The sequence below is a fragment of the Anarhichas minor genome, unplaced genomic scaffold, assembly GCF_050575085.1.
Source record: "Anarhichas minor isolate MPS153535 unplaced genomic scaffold, ASM5057508v1 ptg000069l, whole genome shotgun sequence".
NCBI lineage: Eukaryota > Metazoa > Chordata > Actinopteri > Perciformes > Anarhichadidae > Anarhichas > Anarhichas minor.
This window is the reverse complement of record NW_027466515.1, coordinates 119,419-144,784: the sequence shown is the minus strand read 5'-3', so window position 1 is coordinate 144,784 and position 25,366 is coordinate 119,419. Positions and strand designations below refer to the sequence as shown.

At 42.7% G+C, this 25,366-nt stretch overlaps 1 protein-coding gene across 1 annotated transcript; it reads right to left on the bottom strand.

Moving 5' to 3' along the window:
- Nucleotides 1-143: 143 nt before the first annotated feature.
- On the bottom strand, nt 144-25,366 carry epas1b (endothelial PAS domain protein 1b). Its single transcript, XM_076079001.1, is given in 16 exon segments — nt 144-455; nt 582-671; nt 847-940; nt 1,466-1,562; nt 1,781-2,316; nt 2,611-2,721; nt 3,104-3,324; nt 3,563-3,771; nt 4,510-4,657; nt 6,657-6,763; nt 9,200-9,402; nt 9,740-9,858; nt 11,255-11,342; nt 12,636-12,826; nt 16,119-16,309; nt 25,347-25,366. Coding segments are annotated over 16 exon segments (2,685 nt in total). The 3' UTR covers nt 144-195.

Sequence of the window (25,366 nt, the reverse complement as noted above, 5' to 3'; positions counted from 1 at the left end):
AGTGTGGGCTGAGCCATACAAGCTAAATAAGGCAGGATGTGGTTATGAATACCATTCCCTATAGGTAGCTTAGCCCCAGGGCTCTCAGAAGGCCCAGAGGTATGAAGGTAAAGAAAGGCTTAGTCTTGGGCTACAGACTGAGGCTTAGGGTTGGGAATAAGTCCAGGTCTAAGGCAGGTTTTAAATCTGAGGGCTCTAGGTGGCCTGGTCCAGGGCTCTCAGCAGGTCACAGCCCTGGAGGAGGTACAGGCTGCCCTGCAGCGGGACGTTGACCTCGCAGTCGTAGCGGGTCAACTCCGGCAGACAGGAGGACTCAAACGTAGGGCCCAGCAGACGGCTAGCGATACCTAGAAGATGACAGAAATGGAAAGAACGTCTCAATGTCCTTTATTTGTCATTCGGTTTGCTGTTATTGTCGTGCAGTCTTTGGCAATGACATTCTTTGTTCTCAGCCTCTCTCCAAAAAGGCTCAATAAATAAGAAAACAGTACAGTGCCGCCGCTGCTACATAGTGATATCAGTTTCTAGCCAGTTTAACACTGTGGACTGTAAACAGTACAGACAGGTCAGCTCACCCTCACCTATCCTGTTTCCTGGATACTGACACTTCCGGTGTTGCTGCACAGAGCTGAGACATGAAGACATGCTGCCGGGCATCATCCTGCCCATCTCTGACGGCGAGACAGAACAACACAGGTACAGTTGTTGGGTGGAACAGATGATAGTGAAAGATGTTTTTTCCACACACACATGTACACACACACACACACACACACACACACACACACACATGTACATACACACACACACACACACACACACACACACACAGACATGAGCTCATACCTGTCAGTGATCCTGCGCTGAGGGAGCGATCCATGGCGGCACAAGTGTCACCCCTCATCTTCTTCCATATGAGTTCTGAAGGCGTACGTTCATCCTGAAACACAATCACGTGTCCGCAACAAAAGAGTGCATTTAGCTGCTTATATCATAACAAGCTAAAGTAAAACTGAATGTGAGGTTTCAGGTTCATACTAATATTTAAAAAACACATCTTTTCTCATACTATCTCTCTGAATATACATCTGTTTTAAACACTGTTTTAGCGCCTGTCTCTTTAAGCCCGCCTCCCAAAAAGCCCAGTTTGGCGCACCTTTGCAAAGGTAGTTCTCAAGTCGTGGGTAAAGATACTTAGATGGATGTCGGTTTATTTGAATGAGCCTGCATGATACGTAAGAAGTGGAGCCAGATCTATGGCTTGTTGAATCACGTGTTCTTTTTAACTAGACAGTCGACAGAAACTGACAAGGTTGTCTTATTTTACAGTTTGTGGGTTTGTAGGCACTCTAGATACCCAAATGTATGTACATAAGCACCGAAAAAGTGGGTTTTTCATGATACTGTATGTCACCTTCAACTTCAATGGTACAACAAATACTGCATGTTTATCAGAGAAACTCACCACAGCCATCTGAGTGAAGGAGCGCTTGATACTGTTGGCCATGGCCACTCTGGCTGGACTCATGTCTCTGTAGGCTTGCACAAAGTTGTCAATGGACCTGCACACACACATGTACACACACACAAACACATTTAAATTTGATGTCGAAACAGCCAGCCGCTCTTAGATTGTATTCTTTTATCCGCCCTCTTAACTTTGCATTTCAAGCAATTCATTATAAGAAATAGCTGGGAAACCTAAAAACGTCTCTCGTGAATTATTGTTTTGTCTCGGTTTAAAAGGTGAATGTTCGGACTGCGTTGATTGTTACATCACCTCTGTTTCTGCATGAGGTGTGGCATGTTCTGTTGGCAGGACGGGCGCTCATCTCCAGACAAAGGTTCCATCAGGTACGCCTTGGTGGCTTGTTGTTGTTGGTGGTACGTTATCAGAGGGTCCGGTGGCCACTGCAGATTCTGCCTGCCACTAATGGAGGACAGAGGGGTGCTTGCTGAAGCCTGGAATGGAGGATTCTGCATGTGCCCCATTATGCAAGACCCTGCACGGGAGTCCACGGCCCCCTGGCTGGAGCCTCTCTTCTCCCCCGCGGCCCAGGACGCAGCTGCCTGGTGCTGGTAGTGGCCTTGTGGCTGAGGAGGGGGGGACAGGGGCTGGAAGAGGCTGGCGATGTTCCTGAAGCTCCCCTGGTTGGGCTGTTGTGTTTTGGGCAGGCCGCTTTTGCTCCCAATGGATCCCGCTGGACCCCCCTCTAGGGGCTCGGACTCTGTGATGATGGGATTCAGCTGGAAGTCCTCGCCATCCATCGGGATGTAAGGAGCCAACGTCTCCAGGTCTAAGTCACTCAAGTCGCTCTGGGAAAGTGAAAAACGCAGTTATAGAGCGTGTTAAACCAACTCGCCAGATATACAGCTGTTGCATTATGTTTTTCCTTCTCAGACTGTGCAGGTAGATACATTTTTACAAATTCCTTGTGAGGAAGACAAAAGCCTTCGACACGAGTATAATCTTGCACATGTTGAAATAAGCTTTTGCCAAAAAGGAAGAGAGACAAGGAAAGCCAAGTTTTTAAATCAGTTAACCTCATAAATCAAATGATTGCACTGATAACAGAGAGGCAAACATAAACATATTAATGGGACACGCACCTCGGTGTTTGCAGGTGTGTTTCCCTTTGTGTTCAGAGAAAAGAGCTTCTCAGTCAGCTCCACCTTCAGGTCACTCTCCACTGAGCTGTAGTAATCACCTGGGCTGCTGGGCTGCAGGGGTGAACGAGAAGAGGAGGATGGAAGAGAGGAGGATCGAGGAGATGGGGGCGAGATAGATAGAGGAAAGAAAGGGACAACACGTAAGCCAAAGAACAGTTTAAAAAGAAAAGGGAAACAACCAAAAGAAAGAGAAAGAGATGAGTTTCGACAAAGGCACTATTCACCGCTAAGAGCCTGTTCCTTCCAAATATCCACCCCCGTTATTCTCACACACATTGCCCACAGTTAGGGACCTTCGACCCCACAGGCCTCACTGAACACAGAAAGAACAAACTACGAAACAAACACAACCAGTCGCTCGCTCACTAACTAATTACTCCTTTCAGTGTAACATTCAGTCTCTATTAGTCTCAGCTTCCCTCCTCGTCCTCACCGTGGAGCAGCTACTGAGGCTCGGAGTGGCGCTGCCCGGTGGCGGATTCTGCTGCATGGTGAATGCACCGGCCATGTTAGCCATGTCCCTTGGAACTGACGCCGGAGGGGCAGGCTTGTGGCTCTCGCTGGCCCAGCAAGTAGGTCCTAGAGGGGGCATAGCTGCGGCAGACATCTGGGTGTATCCTGCAGGCTGCTGGGGCTCCTCGAACTGAGGGCCATCTGCAAGAAAGAAGAAGAAATCAGAGTCAGTTGTAAAGAGAAGGGATAAAGAATCAAAGTGGTGTGGAGGAAGAGGGTTGACGAACACGACAGCCGATTGTCCATTTTAATAAAACAAATTTATGCAAACAAATGTTTGTCTTGCAAGGATCTAAGTAGCTTTTATAACAACAAATGAGGGGAAAATTGTTAATATCAATACTAAAGTTTAAAACAAGTGACAGAAGTCAATACAGACCGAAGTCCAGGGTGATGATTGTGTCTCCGGGTGTCGGAGCCAGCTGGGTGAGCTCCTCCGGCTCCTCTTTGAGTTTGGTGAAGAGGGCTTCTCCCGGCTCTCCGGTCACACCCGCACCTCCAGCAGTGAAGAAGCTGCTCATGCGGTGTGGTTTGAACTGGGACTCGGTCTGCTTCAAGGACAAAATCATCGACTTCTCCTCGATGTCACTGCAGGTTCGGAGAGGGAGAGCGGAGCGAGTCGGCTTTTGTGTTCAGAGAACTCATAAAAGCACATTAAACACTTGAAGGATTCGGAAGCCCATATAAAGCTCTCATGTAATGTGGCGTGTGATTGTTTTGAGATTTTCCTCTACATTGGGTTCCCAGTGAGATTATACATTGTTTCAATCTGAAATGCTTTGATGTCTTGACCTCGAGATTCGTAGCGTATTGTGACTTTTTCTTGAGCACTGATACTTCTCACAAGCTGCCAGTGCTCTTTTCTGCCCTCTTCATATCCGGTTCTCTGGGCGATTCATAATGACATAATGGTTTTTTTTGCGCCGTTGGCTCGTCCAGAGGCCGTCCACATTGTTTTTATCTTCATTATATATATATATATATATATATATATATATATACACATACATAATATCTTATAGAATTATACTATGGGCTACAAGTAACACAGGAAAGCACTTTAACTATTAATATTATGGGTAAATATACAAGCAAGAGATTGCTGATACGAGCTGATACACACGCCAACATGTGAATAAGGGGAGTACTCTACATATGTTTTTGCACTTAAACCACCGTGTACAAGTACAAGTCTCAGATCTAAACACTTAATTTAAGAATGGGGCATGGGCCTCCATAAATCTGCTTCGTTAAATAACGTTTTTTTTAAACAAACCCGATCTTGTCACCTAGAATCTGCCATCACTGAAGGATGACAGTGCTCACCTGAGGACGTAGTTTATGCACACGATGCACTGCGGCTGGGAGTTGCGGCTGTTATAAATAACAGTTCCCTGGGTTTCTACCCAGACGTAGCCTCCGTTCTTAGCCAGCATGCGATACTGACCGCTCACTGCCTGGCCCTTGGAACACACTGCAGAGAGAGAGAGAGAGAGAGAGAGAGAGAGAGAGAGAGAGAGAGAGAGAGAGAGAGAGAGAGAGAGAGAGAGAAGTAGGAAAGAGCTTTGAGTTATGAGCTATTGTGTTTGGTGACTTAACACAACTCAGGAATGGAACTGAGCCATGTTTTATGTCCTCTCACTCCTCAGCAGCTTAGTCAGATAAGAACCCTTTTCAAGGCCATCTGATGATGTCAACTGTGTCACCATTCAGCTAAAGTAATAGTGTGTTAAAGATGTTTAGCTCCTATGAGGTTTGGATAACACACTTGAGTGACTTATGGGAGCTGGATTTATTACGCTATGAGAAATAATCATTGTTTGATCTTATGTAATGTTTTGAATAATATATTTTATTGTCCAGTACAGCAGCGCACTACAGTAGATAATCTCAGAGGGAGACTAAGCCTGCTGTACATGAGACTCTTCATATAAATGACAGAATAGAACAGATAGTTAAACAATCTGTTTAATGTATTTAAATGTATAATGTATATATTTATATAAATATATATATATATAAATATATACATTGCACAAGGCTGTGAAATCGACCTGACATCAGTTAGCAGGAGAAAGTGACTTTTGAGCTGAGAAGGAGATGTGCTGGCTGCAATCCAAAGTTCAACACTGGCGTGGGAAAGGAGCAGAACTGTGGTCAGAGAGTGTACATAAGGCCAGTGACTGTGTGTGTGTGTGTGTGTGTGTGTGTGTGTGTGTGTGTGTGTGTGTGTGTGTGTGTGTGTGTGTGTGAGTGTGAGGAAGGGCAATATTAAATGTAGTAAAGAACACTGTCAGTTTGCATGTGCTGATCAAAAGGCTGGTCACGCTGGCCGTAAGAGCGGGTCGTCTGTGTGTCTGTGTGTCTGTGTGTCTGTGTGTCATAGAGAGAGAGATAGAGAGCCCTTTATCTCAGCAGATTACAGACAACTAAGAACTTTAGACATGGATGATTGAGAACAGAAGTAAAGGAAAGAAAAACACACAAAGCTAAAAATCCACAAACACCACAACACACATAGTCTGCAGACAATCTTGGGTCCTAAAATCTTATTTTAAAGTCAGTACCTTAATGTCGTTTGTTAGTTTCAAGATACAGACAATCAGCATTTCTAGAAGATTCCTTAATGAATTAAACTGCACCTGAAATATGAGAATCTCACAGCAGAGTTATTCCTTGTTTTATGAAAAATATAAATAAAAAAGGAACGTCTCATTGTCAGCAAGGCAAGATTATAATTAAAGGTTCTAAAATCAAAAATTGCACCGGCCCCTGGAACAGAAAACTTTGAGCGATGATGCGAGTTAGAGGGATGTTTGTTTTGCACGCTGCCATTATGTTGCATGAGTGGTTTTAAGGAACAAAATTACCACTTTTTTCTTTATCATTAGAGGCTCTGAACAGAGTACTGTCAGTGGAGAGAAAAGCCATGACACTTCAGAAGCTGGTTAACACACACACACACACACACACACACACACACACACACACACACACACACACACACACACACACACACACACACACACACACACACACACACACACACAGTCATTAGAATGTAATAGAGGCCACCTGGTCCCTTTGTCCAGTGTGGGCAAACCTCATTAAGCCATCAATGGTTGTGCTTAATCTAATAAAGACAAGACATCTTAATACCAAGCCCCTGCTCCGTACACAAACACACACCCAAACACACTAACAAACAAATGTTTTTACCACATTAACTAAAAGAAAAATCATCAGGAAATGCAGCCTGGTATTCATACTTAATTTTGCTAATCTGATAGACGGAAACATGTTAACGCCAACATTTCCATCCAGATCATAGAGTTATATTTCAGCGGAGCACAGGGAATATCCCCACCTTGTTATTCCGGTCAGAATGGTGCTTTAAACAGAAGTTAGCTAGTGTGGAGTCATATTAACCGTATGCCTCTGAGTGTATATACATGTGAGTTGTGTGTGCTTACAGTTGTTGTGGCTCTTGGTGACGCCGTCTGAGTCCAGTGCGTGGTAAAAGTCGTAGACTGAGCGACCCAGCAGGTCCTCAGGAGTGTATCCCATCAGCTCCGATACCCTGTAACACACACACACACACACACATTCAATAATGCACATGATTTCATGTTATCAATTTGAGCTTTTTCGTTGATTCCTTTCTATTACGCAGTGCTCACAAGACAAATGCCGCTCTCTGCCCTGAACCTCTGCACTTCAAAAGGCTTCACACACGATTTGGAAATCAAGCAGAGGGGTGAGTCTTCCAAAAATAAGAATTGTTCACATTCTGAGTCTCTGCTATGTGCTTCTGGGAACAGCTTATCTCTTTCTGTCACTCACTAATGAGGATCTTGTTGCTGGTTCACCTCATTTAAAAATACCTCTTTACCTTTTATTTTTCTCCAAATCTCTCTTACCTCAATAACACAGGTTTTTGGGGAGTAAATTACAGGATTACAGTAATCCGATTAGGCTACCAAGAAAAAAAGGCACTGAGGTGCAGATGCGTCTCAACATTCAACTTATATTTACTTTGTTGAGTGCAGAAGGTAAATACCGACTTAGTTTTAGGCCCTGTTCACACCGAACATACTTGGAGTGGTTTACTCACTTTCAAAGGAGGGTCTCTTCCCAACAAACTGTGCTGTGAGAACATAATCCAAACCATCAACAGGAAATGACCCCTGAACACGAGGTTTAAAGGAGGCCAGAGAGGATAAACTGGGACATAGAGTGCAGACTCGTTCGTCATGCTTAGCCCAAATTAAAAGAGGCTGGAATGTGATTTCTTTTGACTCCTCCCTCCACCAAAATCTTTCAGTCTGGCAAATATAATCTCGAGTAAGTAAACTGCTTGTGAGTGTTTACGCCTGTTATGTAGGAGCTTGGGTTGGCTTGTGAACATGAATAAACTAGACAATGGTGCAATTTTTGTACTAAACCAAAAGTCTATTTTTAAAACTATTTTACCACACTATGCAAATTATATTTAGGATGAAGATGAACCATCAGCGGATGGTTACGAGTTGTGTGGATTAGATGTGTGAGTGGCTGAAAGAGGAGAGAGAAGGTTCTGGCAGTGCAGAGACTCTTATCCTCAGATAACCCTGACAGATGCAGGCCAAGGAGAAAATGTAGACTTTATGAGAGGCAGGTGAAAAAAGAGGCAGTGAGAAGGAGATACTAAGGGAGGAATAACAGGAGCGACAGACAGGAACGGTCGGAAACATGGAAGATAGAAAAGATAAGGGAGAAAGGAGATGGAAAAAAGAAAGAAAACAGAATCATATCCAAGAGTGGTTGCACTAAGAATAGCATCAAATTATAATAATGCTTATGATGATGATCATGAGAGGTTAGACTTCTCCTGGACGTTGCCTTTTGTTGAGAAGTTGGTCTCATTGTCTCCTTCTCCACTAAGTGAGAAGTCTCCTTTCCTTTTTCCCTCCTTCACTTCTCTTTCTTGGTCTACCCCTACTCGACCTGTCACAAAGCCAGACATGAGCTAAAGGGAACTTTCTGTCCCTTCCCTAATGAGTCTAAGTCCCCGCTGATCCAGGAGGGCGACCCGCCCACTATGAACTCATTTGCGTAATTGGAGCAAAGATTTGGGCAGCTATCAAATTGCACCAAGGAGGCGAGAAAGAAAATAGGTCCTTGTTTGTAGAACGGTCACGCAATAAGCAAACGCACACATGCTTTTTTTCCCCGAAAGAAACCTTTGTCCTGCATCATGAGCAACTTGATAAGATTAGAGGTCTGTGAGCATGTGCTTGTGTAACTCGAATCAGAAATGTGTGTGTGTGTGTGTGTGTGTGTGTGTTTGTCATCGCCTCCTCGTGCCAAAGGGAGAGAAATATTTGGATGCAAATGAACCGGCTCTTTGGTTTCAAGATGGCCGCTGTGCCTGTAACAGAGTCGGCAGCAGAAGGACAAATAATTACAAAAATGTAATTATATGTAATTATAACAAAAAATGTAATGTTACCATATTGACCCTTGTGCACACGCACACGCACACACACACACACACACACACACGACAGGATTGATGTCGAGGGACAACTTTGAAATACGGGAACTGGAACGTGAATCTGTCATCGGGAACACTTGGCCCAGTCTGAAAATGTGCGTGAGGGCGTCTTATTAAAGTATTTATATTTCATGCCTGGCTTACATTTCCCACCGACGTCCCTGCCAAGTCAAACTGACACAGTGAAAACATTGCAATCAGTCAACAGTGTGCTGCACTTTAAGGCTTGTGTTTTAAATGGCAGCTGTCCACAACATGAAGATGTTCTTCTACTGAACTCTACAGGTGTTAGGGTAAGGACTCAGTAAGTACACGGATTCTCTTTCTGTGAAGTCATGTTTCTGGTTTCAGTCTCTAAAATGTGGTGGCTTTTTTTTGTTGCTTTTCATAATTTGGGTTATTCTCAGATGACTTTAATCCCAACAAGGCATTAAACATTATATCCTTCTGTGCACGACTGTGTATGTGTTTCCTGCCTACCTCTCGTCACAGTAGGTGAACTTCATGTCCATGCTGTGTCTGCTCAGGAAGGTCTTGCTGTCCAGCGGTGTGTCGATGTTGGACGGGTGCGCGATGGGTTCGCACATCAGGACAGCGCAGGTGAGCGGGGGCTCTGTGAAGCCGCACAGCACGCGCGGAGGACAGCTGTTGTACATCTTCAGGTGTCCGGTGCAATGCAGCACCTGGAGGGAGCAGCAGGGGGACGAATGAAGCTCACACTGCGCAGCGATGAAGATCACAGGATGTGTGGCTGCTTGTCATTTTTGTGAAATTACTTCTTCAGTGAAGTGAACTTTTTTTTGTTCTTTACAACATATTCAAGTCATATTTACCATACTTGTCTGTTTTCGTTCAACATGTTTTTTAATGTATGTATAGTTTTACTTGCCGAGTTCTATAATATCTGTATAGGATGCGTTTCTTTTGCTACCCTGCAACCGTGGTGTGCAGATGTTGCAGATGTGCTGGCTTGAAGCTGCAGCAGCTCTCTCTCTCTCTCTCTCTCTCTCTCTCTCTCACCTTCCAGCTGGCTGACTTGAGGTTGACGGTGCGTCCTCTGTTGGTCACCGTGCATTTCATCCTCATGAAGAAGTCTCGCTCAGTACTCAGGTCTTTGCCTTTTTTACCGAAGCCGCTGCCTGAAACACATAAAGGGGGGGGGGGGGGGGGGGGATTAAACCAACATTCATTACTAATTAGATTATATTGTCTTATTTTAGTGGCAAAATTAACAGAATCCTTAATCTGTCTTTCGCTTATGAGAAAACAGTGAAGATTGAGTCTCTCTCTGTGTCACACACACACACACACACACACACACACACACACAACGTGAAATTGGGCCAAGCTGTTACATCACAAGGTCAGAGTTCAGTCTCGGAGCTGTAGTCACAGAGCGAAGTGTGTCTTTTGGTCGACTTCCACACTCACAAGTGTGTCATTATCTTTAGGTAGTTACACTTCAACAAAACAAACGATTGGAAAAAAAACAAACCTTCTCTCGTCCTCTCTGGAGATGAAGTGTGTGCGTGTGTGTTTAAGTGTGTGTGTGTTGATGTGTGGTTTTGTGTATGTTAAAGGGACTATCAAATATACGGTATTAATCCACTTGTGTGTTTTGTGACCACTGCTGATAAGAGTTATCAACCGCAGTTTAGGGAGTGTGTGTGTGTGCATTATTTTCTCATATAAACGTTGGTCAGTTACACACTGATTCATTTCCAGTGTTACACAGTTGTATCAATGTTGCTTTTCTGAGAGATGCAACAATTCTGGAACTTCTTACTTACTTTTATCTTGTTTTGTATCTTGTGTGTGACTTTCCACTACGGACACTGTAACACACCACGTTCACTATCTGCTGCAGATAATGCCCTGTTCCCCTCTCTCATAATCTTTCCCTCTGCACGCACACACACACACACACACACACACACACACACACACACACACACACACACACACACACACACACACACACACACACACACACACACACACACACACACACACACACACACACACACACACACACACACACACACACACACACACACACACACACACACACACACACACACACACACACTACTGTATCTCCCTTTAGGTTCCTCTCTGTACGGTCTCTGACCTTCTGTTCTTATATTTGTTCTGGACACTTGTTCATGAGAGATAATATTACATAACACCATACATGTATGGTTTTTGACTTGTTTTTCTCAGATTAATTTCTGTCCCACAAACAGAAGCGAGGGTGCTGAACGGTGATATAAGGGCCCCAAAAGCTCAAAGGATACGGACGTCACGGTGTTCATTAAATATTTCGGTCAAGAGCAAGATAAGACAACTGCTGACCAGATTGCCATGAAGCTCAGTGTGGATATTCATGGTCCCCAGAGGACATTTCCTCAATCAATGAATTACAAATTAAAATGACGGTGAGATGTGGTTGTGGAAAATTGTTGTCAAGAGGTAAAAACAAGAATGAGGATAACAGCTGTGTGTGTGTGTGTGTGTATGTGTGTGCACACTAACCAGATGTCTTCAGGCTGAGATTTTCTCGGATCTCCTCGTGGTCACATGGATGTGTGAAGTCAAAGATGCTGTGACCAGTGAGGTCAACCTGCAGTAGAAAAACATTTTTTTAAATATATAAATACATTTTCTAGTTATTCTCTTCTAATTTTTCTTTTCGTAGCTGGTCTCAACACTCATCGGGCTTAAGACAAGCTGCGCGTTTTATTTCTGGCAGCAGCAACCGTGGTTTGTTTGGAATAAACAGAAGAAGAAGAACTGGGTTGTGAGTGTGAGTAATGACAGTGAACGTGATTAAACAAATAAAAGAAAGTGTGTCACTCAAAAGCTTCAAAACCAACAGAAACTCATCACTACAGACACTAAAGAACATCAAGAAAAGAAGAGATATTGCTCCATATATTACAGTACACTTCACCTCTACTGTGATCTGCTTTTCAAACCGCTGCCAGAGAATACAAAACCGTGGAGTGTGTTTAGAGTTGAACCTCAGGCTTCGGCCTGAACACACACACACTGCTGGCATGAGAGGTATTTCACCCCAAACACAACAAGCTCGTCTGCCTGACAGCTTACATCCATGTGTCCGACTCTGACTGTCGGTCTGGATTAATGCCTTCCTGTTTGCCATCTTTTAATATAATAAAATACACACAAATTTTCTTTCACAAAACAGGTGGAAATACTTTCTATGACAGGAAAAGGGAGAGATGTTTGAATGTTAGTAAATGTACTATTTGTATGATGAGTAACACCTGCAATAATTAACTGGACAGGACCAGTTATTTGGTGTTTTTAATCTCGTTACTTGTAGTTTCATGTCTACATCCATGTACAAGTTTTTCGTTTTCTACTCCTCATATTTGTTTGTGACGTTTATGACAGAATTAAATTAAATCAAATTAATTTCATGAACAAAGTTGGTAATTGACTTGGAGAAAAAAAAAAAAAAAGATTAGATTGAATTTTGTAATATGATAATGATCTGTGGCTAATAATAACAGCTGGTAGAATAAAGGGCCTTGTTGTCTGATGTGCATTTACCATAAAAACCAAATAAAATCTTCAAGTTATAATATTGAAATCAATTTAAAACTGCTGCGTTTTGTCTTCATGTCTGAAAAATACATTTCTTGTCTCTATTGATTTTTTTTTTCCCCTATAAGTTATGTCCACCTGTCGTGTTGCTGACAGTGTGTACCGAGTGGTTTTTTTTGTACATGTGCCCAAAAACAAACACCACCGACTCTGGTAGAGCGGACATCAGAGTGAAGTGACTCACGTGTACAGCCTCGTGTTTATTATTGAACGAATGCCCGCCTGCACGCGTCTGTTTTTGTTCTAATCCTAAGAGTTACGTCACAGAGTAATGGTGTTGTACCTGCGTGAGCCCCATGGATTTGCTGATGTTCTCGGACAGGAATATCATGTCGCCGTCGGATGTTACCATGGTGATGAAGCCCTCCAGAGACTTCAGGTACAGACTGTCCATCTGTCCGTCATCGTCACCGCCATCGTCACTTCCACTGCTGCTGCTGGTGCTGCTGCTGCTGCTGCTGGTGCTGCTACAGCCTGGAGGGAGAGACAGAGAACAAGGTGGGTTACACTCAAAAGTTGTTTCTCTCATTATAAATTCGTGTGTGTGCGTGTGTGTGTGTTTGCGCGCATCAGGCTCGTATATCTTCTTGAAGCTTTGGCTCAGTGCCAAAACAAACCAGTGCAGCTTCTTCCTGCGTCTCAGGCCGCTCCTGACCCGCGACCCCGACAAATTACACCCAAAACTGCACAAGCACTTTGACGACATAACTCACACATTGTGCAATTATGCTCAAATATGTACAGTGCGGTATCCAAACATTTATACACCGAGACTCCAGTGTGTCAACAATGTCTCGTTGATGAGCTAATTAATACAAACTGGCGCCCCGCTCAAGAACGAGTGCGTGTGTGTGTGTGTGGACGGTGGCTTCACTCTGAACAAAAGCCCAGTAGCCGATGGGGGCGGAGGTGCTTGCAATTCCTCCAGTGTGCTTCCCTGAGATAAGAGAGACCCGCTCTCGAGGCTCCCGGCGAGGCCTGGGGCTCGAGTTTGGAGCCGGGCCCAGATAGAGTTAACCCCCAGAGCTTTTTCACGGGCCCCGGGGAGCTGGGGAGACTCTCGGGGACCCAGTCCAAAGACCGGCGGCACCTTTGGCCTAAATACTTAGCTGTGATTACCAGCCATTTGAACTGAGTTGCACTCTGTTGTTCTTTGGTTGCATAACCGCCCTGGTTTCAAAATAAAAGGCTGCAGAAAAAAAAAAAGAAAAGAGTCCGATAGGGACAGCTGCTGTTCAGATAATCACTTCCTCTGACATTTGTTCTGTGACGCTGGACAGAATGAAGTGACATGTGAGACTCTCACAGCATGTGGCTTGGGATAGTAGTATGTGAGTTCACTGATTTATGGTGGCATTTATTGTTTTCTTTTCTGTTTTTCTTTTCTCAGTTTGAGATTCCTGCTCCTGCTCTCATAACGGTTTGAAACCCAAACTTTATGGTGTATAACTCGTAATAAACCTGTCAGAGAAAACCCTGTTAACATCATCTGCTCTCTGATCTGCACTACACTTATTTAAGAGAATAAAGATTTCAATGTCGCTAAATAACGTTATGAAACAACCTGTGAGCCACTAAATCTTTAGCGAAAGAACTACAAACTGTGTCAACTTGGGACCATGAATCAGATGTGCTCATATTATTGCAACCAAGTTAATAATCAATATTGTAAATAACACTATAGCCCAAATCGGCGTTTGAGTATCACAATCATCGCTGTTCTTCGGGTCACAACTGAGCTCACATTAAATGAGAGGTGTTTCCTACTTCAGCTTCTCGGGTGCATGTACAGTATTTGTGTGTGCAGGAGAGCGTGTGCATGTTTGGCGCCAAGGCAGCCGGGTGTTATGGCTAGCGGGAGTGATGCCAGCATCAGCTGAACGATGGGCAGAGCTCCGTGTTTCCTCTCCAATCTCTCCTTCCATCGTGGAGCAATCAGACCGGCCTGATAACACTCTATCTGCTGCTGCATCGTCCTCCTCCTCTGCTTTTCCTCCTCTCATTACCTTAACTCCTCCGAAACAACTACATCTTCCTCGCCTCCATCCCTACTCCTCCTTCGTACTCATCTCTTCTGTCCTCCTTTGTCTGCAAGAGCATGTCTGATTACCAGGATTTTTGTTTTCCCCTTTTTGATGCTGAATTTAGGGTTCACAGTTTACCGTTCACAGGAAGATTTGTGGATTATTCCGAGAACTATTTCCAGAAATGTTTTTCTTGTATTTGAAAGTTTAATTTACCTTCATGCTGTTACGGTGGCAGCTGAAGTTTCAGGGGCAGATATCTCAAAAGCTTGGAACATGAAATTGAAGCTAACTGCATAGCTAGATAACATATTTTGTTTTTGTGGCGTTTTTGTAATTTGGGGGCACTGACCCTTTAACGCAACACAGAACTTTGCACTGTTAATGTGGAAAACGTAAACATTATGCAAACTGCTCTGCTTTTGTTATGTTCACAAAAATATTTTGAGCAAATATATACAGAATTGTTTATAATAAGTATTATGTATATATCAAGTATATTGTATAGTGTACTATCAGGACGTGCCACATCCAATACAGTGACTAATGAATTTGTATACATGACTTACTAAAATCTAATTCTTCTCACACACATTTTTACTGTCATTCTGATTTATTTTTGAGCTTTCAAAACTTTTGCTCAAACTTTTTTATTTTGTACTTTTATTTTGACAACTTTTAACTGTAGAGCACTTTGAGCCGACTTACTGTATAAAAGGTACATGATAAATAAAGATTGATTGATACATTATTTTTGATTGATGACACTCTACAAATCAAAGGAAATAGGAAGTAGCGGCCGCCGTTGTTTAAGGAAGCAGTGGTTGTATGCATCACTGTTTCCTCAACAAACGCTGCAGAGCAGGTTATAAAAAGACAATAACTAGGCCACCGAAAGTTACATAAGAAGACATTAATAGTAGAATAAAATGTCAGTAGGCTGTGAAAAGATTTACAGATACAGTTAAGCTCTCGTATTAATCAAATGACTTTCCTGTTGCACTGACAGCTTGTTATTACAAAGGCTTGTTCAATTCTTTATTATCGTTCAATGCCACAGAAGCTTGTTTTAAATCACATGTCACTATCAGATAAGGTTACAAACCAAACAAACAAACCCATGTGTGAGACTATATATATACACTCCACAAGTTCCGATTGTCTCCACGTGATATAATGATGCAGCAAAAAAAAAGGCTTAGTTTATTTCTATGTTATTAGTAAAAAAAAAATAGCTGAATGCAGGTTTAACTATATGCTGAGAAAATGAAGAACGGGTTTGACTTTTAATGGGCCATGAGGAAGTCTAATGGTGTTCAACATGCCTCACTTCACCAACTTCTCTCCCGTTTCCCAACTCTGCCGAGAAAAACATGAACAGTTTGTATTCCGACGCCGCTGCAGTTGTTTAATTTTGCTGTTCTCTGATCTCATTATCGGGACAGCGACGCGGCGGAGGAATTCCAGAACAATAGGTCTGTTTCTTTATCGAGCTTCCTCAGCTTCTAATTTTAAATTATACAAGAGGAAGGAGAAGAAGTGCAAAGAAAGGGTCCGACGACTACCTTCCTACTTTACTGGACAATTAGTCATACATACGTACCCACACACACCCACGCACACACACACACACACACACACACACACACAGATTGTATGTTTCCTTTGTGTAACACATTTAAATACAAAACACTGAAATTTGAATGTGTGTGTGTGTGTGTGTGTGTGTGCAGTGTTCATACCTGTGGCGAGCACCTTGCGTGTGCGCAGGGAGCTGATAGCCAGCCTCATGATGGAGGCCTTGTCCAGGTGAGAGCTGACGCTGTGGGGTAAAGGCAGCTGGTGAGCGAGCTCATAGAAAACCTCCGTCTCTTTGCTGCGCCTGGAGCGAGCTGCATCCCGAGACTTCTCCTTACGCCGCTCCGAGCTGCTCCTGCACGGGAAACAAACAACACAGACAGGAGGAGAGTTACACCTTCAGTTGGTTTTGTGACACTGAAAACCAGCTGGTGTGTCGATGCTTATTATTATAAATCTGTCATAAATCCTCATGCGATTCGACAGTATGGCTGTCCTCAACCAAAGAAGTTCTTAGTGGACTAGAAACAGATTATTTCTTAATTCACTGGAAGCTTTCCTTGACTTAAACAAATACTCAAAGAAACCTTCATCCTAAACCAAGCGATGACTGAAACCAATCTAAAGCAGCAGTGGTCCCCCAATAAAAACAATATCCATAAATTATAATCAACTACGATGCTGCCCAGAAACACTGGCACACACATAATGTAGAGACATCAGAAAATAAGGGAAAGAGAAACAATCACACTTCTAACAGCAGTGAAACACAAAACGAGAAACAAGAGATGTACTTCAGTCTGAATACAGTAAAAGGCCAGGACGTTGTGTTTTTTCTCCAAAGTAAATTATCTGCATTGTTCCAGCCTCCAAAAATTAAGATATTTAACTCTAATATTATCAATACTACTTTCTCTAAAGCATTATTTTAATTTCCTCACATTAATTTGGTTGTTGTTTAAAGAGCGCTTTTGGACCGAACGATAACGTCACGAGATAAAATGTATTCCAACAATCAACCTACAATCCCAACATCTGTCTCGGGGGGTCACTCACGCTGTCTACAAACACTGCATGAGACCTGCAGAATGCCCAAACTATGCAAGCACAAGGATATGGTTTCATTTTCTGGCCATGTGCTCTGAAATGAGTCGCCTTTTGAAAGCTCAAACAGACAGACAGTCCAGAAGGTCAGTCCAAGAGAGCAGCACAACAAACCATATTGAGACATCACACGTGGAGTTTGGCTTTCTCCGGGTTCTGTCCAATGCTCACGTTCATACTTGTCCACACAGTGTGCAACAATGTTCAGATTTATAAGAAAAGAATGCAGCACGAAGAAAAAAAACTCGACAAGAGGAGAGTGAGGAATCATAAATAAGCATCATAAACACAACGTCACACCGGCGTGTTTGAATCCTCTTCATGGTTTCAGGCCAGCAGCGTCACAGGCAGCAGACTGTGTGGAGGATGGAGAAGCATGGACTGAAGCCTCGGCAGCACCCTGATGTCATGTCTCTGCTACTAATACAGTCATGTAGGGATGGACAATGACCAATACAACCAAACAAACTGTAGATTACACTATGGTATTCGTTTTGACGGAGAAATCAACAACTTGGTGAAACAGTCGCCGCTAATGTCAGTTAATGTTGTTGATTTGGTTGCTAATAAAGAAAAATAGTTCTTTTTTTATGTTATTGCCTCATGCTTTCTTGCAGGTGGAGGAAAAAAATCGTATCACTAAAAAGGAGAATCTGGTCTAGACCGGGGTTATCACAACTTGCACAACAGCAGTGAGATACGTTATCTGTTCCAAGGACCTCAGAAGTAAAAGACCATGTTTCTGTCATCAAGACATGAAAGCCAGAAGGTGTTAACAGCGTGGCGGTTAGCTGTAAGAGTCACTGCAGGCCTCATGAAGTCCCACGGGGAAGATTAACGAGTTTGCATACCAAGTTTAAATGAACGCTATATTTCAAAGACCCGAAGGGAGCAACGTTGTGTTTTAGCACGAGCTGAGCGTGATGAGGTTAAAAAGCTTATCTGATTTCGGTAAAACACATCTCTCTGAACAAAGAGATTTTCAACTTCTGATCCGTCTGCAGGCTGAACGTCGCAGATCACGTCATAAACCACATCAACAGATGAGGTGTGGCTGAACTTTAGATAGCCTCCCTCTGTGGTGACGCCATGCAGCTCATCGCAGAGGATCAGGTCTGTGTCAAACCTGCAACATGCAGGACCAGAGGGAAAAAACACACAAGAGTGCAAACAGACAATGCAACAGAAACACGTTGTAGAAGATCAAGTACTTCAAGTTGCCTAAACACAATCGTAAAAACGGAAACAGATGAAATACTGTACGTTGGAAATTTTGACATTATATTGATTCAAAATCCAACAGTGTAGTCAGACTTTCCTGCTAAACGTATCAGCCAATGCAAACTAGTTGCATATAAATATAATGAAAATATTAATTATAATATAAATTAATTGATATTATAATTAATATAAATAAAAAATAATTTAAAAAAACGCATAACATGATGATATGAATTAAGAACACACAGAAATGTTCTTAGGACCCAATTCCAGACTAAAATGATTTATATTGTAGCCGCATTGTGGCACAGTGCCATCTCCTAAATCCATCAATTCCAAATCTAGTTGACGACTCATTTGACAGGGAACGCCATGCAGCAATAAACACAGGTGAAAGAAACCATCTGCTTTACATCAACAACATCAGTGTTGGTGGGTTCAGATCATTAAAATCACAGTCATCCCCCTCTGGCTACAATCGAGACGCTACAGAAACACAGAAGCTACACAGTCAAACATGCAAATGCACATTAAGGAGTCGATATCGTACGATTAACAGGGAAGGCAGAGCACAGAAGCACCATTATCTTATCTCATCGAGTGTAGGTCCCATCAGTCTCCCTGCTCGTCGGTTTAAACTCATTAACCCCGACTGACCATCACCCAAACCCTCATTACTGATGAGCCAGCAGACAGACACCGACCGCTTCCACTCAATCAAGTCAACTGGAACAGCTTACTTCAACTAGCTCCTGAGTGTGCGTATGTGTGTGTGTGTGTGTGTGTGTGTGTGTGTGTGTGTGTGTGTAATGCCACTCTTTGATTGTCTGGGACCATTGTTGCTGCATTCTTTCAGGATCTGAGACAATGGGAGTCACAGAGCTTCATCGAGCTGCTGAGCCTTCTGATTCTGATGCACTCACTGACCCCTCACTCACGTTCTCACACACACACACACACACACACACACACACCAGAGTTCAGAGGTAACTAAGTGCATACTGTACCTAAGTACAGTGCTGGAGCTAAACTTCACATTTCCGTTCTATCTTCACTCTTTTGCTTTTTCTTTCCTTCGTTTCCTTATTCATAGTATTATGAAAGCAACATTTTGTGGGGAAATTATCAACAGCGTTAACAGCCCATCTGTCTTAATCCCCGTCTAGGTTTTGACTAATTTGTTGCTGCATTAGAAAGGTTTACACTTTAATTGTAATTTGTTGTTTTTTTCTGGTGTACAATTTATTATTCTAATAATTCAGAACAATTCAGTAAATTCGTATCTATCTATGTATTTTTTGCATTTTGTTTTACAATGTTAGGAAAGCAAAGTTCAAGCAGGTTGATCATAGTCACTTCCACATAGTGAGGCATAAATTATGAATCTATAGACTGGTGGATAGCGAATTTGATTACAACTGGGAACCAGAACCAGCTGGTCTCATGTGACACCTTTCTTGATCTCTTGACCTCTAGATCACCTGATCTGCTACAGCCCTGTAGAGAGCGTCTGCTCTGGGTTTGTTAAACACAGCCCACCACCTACAGCACCTGTTTAGACGGGCCTTTGTTTAGCTTTCCCACTCTTCAGTTTTCTCTTATTGTGACGCAGTTCGTGACGTCCGACAGAAAGGTGCTGAGTAAATAAACTTGATTTCAACATTTATCTTTGGTGCAGTCGCTGTCGCTCAGTGCAGACACAACAGTCTGGCTGCAGAAGGGCACTGAGTTCATGCGCTTAACCATGTGAAAATACAGCAACTATCAGTCGCTCCACTCATCCCAATAAGACACTTATCAAACATCCCGAAAATCACTTGAAGTCTTTTGTAGGCCAGATTTAGTTTCCTTTTTAGGGCTGTTTTTAAGACCTTTTGCTTCTTCAGCCAACAGAGAGAGTCAGGAGGAGTCAGGCGTTTGATGATGTAGCATGAAGGATCAGTTCTCATTATTATCACTGGCACAAGGCACTCTGATCAGCTTACAGCTGTATGATCAGAACGTACTTCACCTTTTGTGTGTTCAGTTTTCAGGTCACTACAGCACTCGTGAGACATTTTTCTACCTTATTGAAGCCAGTGAGGGATTATTATAGAACCATGTTACGTTTATTTATCATGAGCGGACTCTTTATCTTATTCCCATAACAACAAATTATTAGGTTAGAATAGAAAAAAAATGCAATTTTGAGAATAAAGTAAAAAAGGATAAACATTACCAGAAAATACCGTGAACAGGTCCACAGCATGAACAGAGTCAAGAGGAGAATTCTAAACTTGTAACATCATCTCTATTTAGAGATTGGATTATTTATATTCAACATTTTGTATATTTTTTGATGGCGATGAAGGAAAAAAAACCCCACAAACAATCTCAAAGAAATCTGTATTGGCTTAGATGTCAAGTGATAAGTAATAAATGTGAGTTCAGAAATGTCACCAGAGAATCGTTCACTGTATTCTTTAAAAACCCACTTTAAGAGATCTTTACCAAAAATATGTAGTTATGTGTTTTGATTAAAACATCCGTTTTGGACAATACATTTTTGACGGACTTTTTGAACTGTCAAAGAGAGCGTCATCCCACGATGACACACAGGAACACGGCGCTGTCCGATTTGACAGTGCTGAAGTGTTCAATCACATTCGTCCTGGCTACCTTTACTTTACTGTACTATGATTCATGTGTTGATCATACGCTGTGTGCTACGGCCGACAAATGATCCGATGCGACATAGCTCAGGAGAAAGTAAACCAGTGTATTTTCCAAAATATTTAACTAAAAAAAAAAAAATTGGAATCAATTTTCTAAGCTATTAATCCAAGTATCTGTAGCAATTTTCATTTGAATTTCTGTGGGACGTTTCGGCGTGAAAGCGTTTCTACACAAAACATTTAGATTCGAGTGCGAAGGAAAACCCCTGTCTGTCTTCTAAAGGAGGCCAATACAGTCAGCCATGTACTGCAGGTATGTGCCGCTGTTAACACGAGCGAGCCCAACGGTCGTTCATAAATAGCACTGCCAATAATTCTCACGCAATCACACACGAGCTTCGTGACATAACCTTTTCAACTGCAGCCAATTTGAGATATGTGACCGGTGTATGCCTGTCACAGTCACAGAGTCTTGTGATGATTAAAAAGGTCACACACACACGCACACACACACACACACAGGTTGTTTTGTCCCTTGTGTCTTCTCTGTTGCTACAGGCAGAAGTCCTCCTGGATTCTTCCTCGGCCCTTTAGCCACACATCTTTAGCTGCATACTGCAGTAACACATAACAAACAAGCCACAACCCAAGTGTCTGTCAGACCACTCAACACGTAACCAAAACACACTGAAAAACAATGAAATGACCAAAGAATATTGTTACTTCGAATAGAATCAGAGAAAATGTCCACATATTGACCTCCGGCCTTTTGGCACCTTTATCAAAACAAACCAATCAAAACGCGGTAAAGTTGAAGCTTCCCAGAATAAAAAAACGCCTTACATGAATCACATGTGATGCGATGCGGGTTGCCAGCTATTTTCATCATCCTGCACTCTCACAAACATTGCATGCGCAGCTCTAAAAGGATATCTGAAGTATACCTGCGGCCCGCCGGGATGGTTCGTCATGCGTTTGTGTTTGACATCGGTCAAGTGCTGTACTTTTGAGGTACTTTTACTTGAGTATTTATATTTTCTGCTATATTATACTTCTACGACATACATTTAAGAGGAACATAGTGTCGTTTTTTTATCGAACAGTTCACTTATTGTTACTGTACATAAAGAAACATGTAATCGGTTTATGAAACAACAAATTGCTATAGATTAAAACATTTTCTCCACGTTTCAGAGGTCTATGAGTTGTAAGCAGCTCCACCAAGGAGACATTTTCCCTCTAAACTTCTCACATTGTCTCATTTAACTAACTGCTTTATTAATTGTAAAATTATTATTATTGTTGGCGAGGCAGGACCCTTACGTCGGGCACCTCCGATTGTATAATAGACTATTAGACAATGAACCTTCTTCTCACTTGATTTATTACCAAAATGCCAAACTCAAAACAATGGGCGACGTCACGGTAGCTACGTCCACTTTTTATATACAGTCTATGATTCTTATATCAGTCAGAGGGGACATTTTTCTGTGGAACAATTACTTCAACTTTTGATAGTTTGAGTACATTTTTTGTGAGAATATTTCTTTACTTTTACTTAAAGGTGCTACATTTGAGTTTGGGAGCCTTTCTGTTGTCTCTCAACGGCTCTCAACATGGCGATGGGAGAGCGACTTCATGTTGACATTACTCCTCTGCTGCTATATTAACTCTCTGAATATCGCATTAATGTTCTTTAATCCGGATTTTGAATGTAGACCTTTGTCTTGTAACAGAGTGTTTTTAGATTGTTGTAGTGGAACTTTTAATTAACTGAAGGATTTGAGTACTTCTTCCCCCACGAACAGATGGACGGACGGACAGATGGACAGATAATTAAATACAATAATACAATAATAGACTGAGAGAGAGAGAGAGAGAGAGAGAGAGAGAGAGAAGACAGGAAGAAAATACATACCTGGCATTCTCAAACCTCTGTGCCAGAAGCAACGCTGTCACTCTAAACCACAGAGAGTCACAACGCCAGTTAGCACACAGGAGGAAAAAGATCACACGCACACACAGACGGACTGACTCACACTGAATGTGGAACCGTGGTGACAGAAGCATGAAACTAGGATTTAGGGTTGAAGACGATAGCGAGTGCTAAATGTATCGCAATGTTTTTTTTGGTGACAGAAGAGGCAACAAGAGCAGTCGCCTTCTAACACTGATCAACAGGGATGCTCTGATTGACATCAATGCTGGCATATTACTCCATAATTACATAGAAAACTGATGTTTACAACTTGTATTAAAGTCCGTCAATCAACATCATCAGCATGCCCAGAAGGCTGCGGCACATTTAAACAATGCAGCTGAGCCAGATGTTTCTTCTACGTGAAGCTTGCTTCAGTTAGCTCCTGGGCGAAGTAGCCTATGCTCACTTTAATTTCATGGTACCCAGTGAAGACAGCAACTGTCCTCCTCGCCCTGGGGTGCTCATTCAGTTTGCTTTCCTCACACACCCTCCGGCTTTTTTTCAATCACTTCTCTTTCTCTCTTTGTGATTAACTTGTCAGTTAACGCCTCCAATGCCCTGCAGCCTGAGCGGCTACAACATGTGCTCGAACATTTACGTGCAAACGCAAATACACGTATGAAAGATTAGATGCTACTCAGCTCTCATTTTCAGGTCCAAATCTTAAAAACAAACAAAACAACAGATAGAGGATATGTTGTGTCTGTTCGTCGCTCTGCTGGCAGTAATGAGACTGATAATACAGCTTTCCCTGCACGACGCTTCACCTGCTCGTATCTGCATGTGAACAGTGTGTGTGTTCAGGATTACTTGGCCGTATCATTGCTCGTGTGCTGATGAAAGAAAATGAGCTTGATGTTCATTCATTTACATGCGAGCTGTATCGTGACATGCAAAAACCAGACACACGAATGGGGAAATGTCTTTTAAAATGTGTAATGCATTTACTCATGTCAACGTCTTTTTACTGCTGAAGTCTCGTCTTTCATTTCTCACATTATTAAATGCCAGAAAACACTGCTTATGCAGAATAATGTTCAGGAGTGAGGAACGATCGATGCATGTTGGTATCCAGTTTCACGTTTTATCTCAAGCTAGAGTCCCTGATTGTTGATTGTTGCGCTGGGGCTGCATGTCACTGCCTCAGAACTGAGATCTTTAGGGACTTTAGGGCTCTGAGCCATTTGGAATAATTTGTTGAATTAAAAATCATCTGTACTTTTCAGTTTTCTCATCTTGAATGCAAACTGTTCCCTCAGGCTTGACACATGCAACATGCACACACACGTGCACAGAAATACAGCCCCCCCCCCCCCAACATTGACCATTTGATTATTGTGATAACAAGCCAAGAGGTGCTTATAGAAAACAGATCCTGTAACCAGAGCAGGTGTCAGGCTGTGTGTGTGTGTGTGTGTGTGGGGGGGGGGGGGGGGGGGGGGGGGGGGGGTACGGTAAGTTCACAACAGCTCTCCATGGATCATTTGCTCTAGAAATGTCCTAATCACGTTCTTGTCGTTTCCATCTCTCCCACTGAAGAACAGATTTACAGATTTAATTGACGTCAACTGGAGCCTGAACATTTGACCGCACCTTAACTTGCTCTGAAAAAGGAACAGTCTGCTTTTCTGAAGATCTGTGTCGATTTTTTCCTCAGAAACTGGAAGGTGGAGGAAAAATACCACTTCCAACAACTTCGAAACTCTCCTATTATACATTTCCTAAACCTTACAGTTTGGTCATTTTCCAACTCCACCGACAGCCGACTTTCAATAACATCATAAGCCAACAACCATGGCAACAAGAAGCGAGTCCAAGCTGAGCGCATCACTTTTTTGTTTCCCCTGGTAACAGTTTCCGTTGGGTTGAAAGTTTCTTGCAGCGTTTTTCCTAAATGCTGCTCATGTGTCATCACATTGATGCTTTCATGTGTCATCACATTGATGCTTTCATGTGTCATCACATTGATGCTTTCATGTGTCATCACATTGATGCTTTCATGTGTCATCACATTGATGCTTTCGTGTGTCGTGAAGTTAGTGAACGTTTCCTAAATGCTGCACATCTGTCGTCAAATTGATGTTTCTTCATTTGCTTCTGTTGGGTCTAGTTACAGTGCGGTGACCTCTTAGGGCCACCGTAAGTAGGCCGATGAGTCTGCCCACACCCAAAGCATGCGCACACGCACACACACACACCTCTCCTTGCTTACAGTGGGTCTTCCTGTAGTTGTGGCGCCTGGCCGAACACAAACACAGAGCAACAATACAGTACTGCTAATCTGTGATCCTGAGGAACATAGAGTTCTAGAAACACAGCCAAACACCCACACGCACACAACATACACACAAGCGTGCGGCCGAACAAACAGTTATCCCAGACAGTGGCCCCGACTTCGCCTGAAACAGGGGAAGAACGATGCAGGAGATTGCTGATGTATCTGATAGTCCAT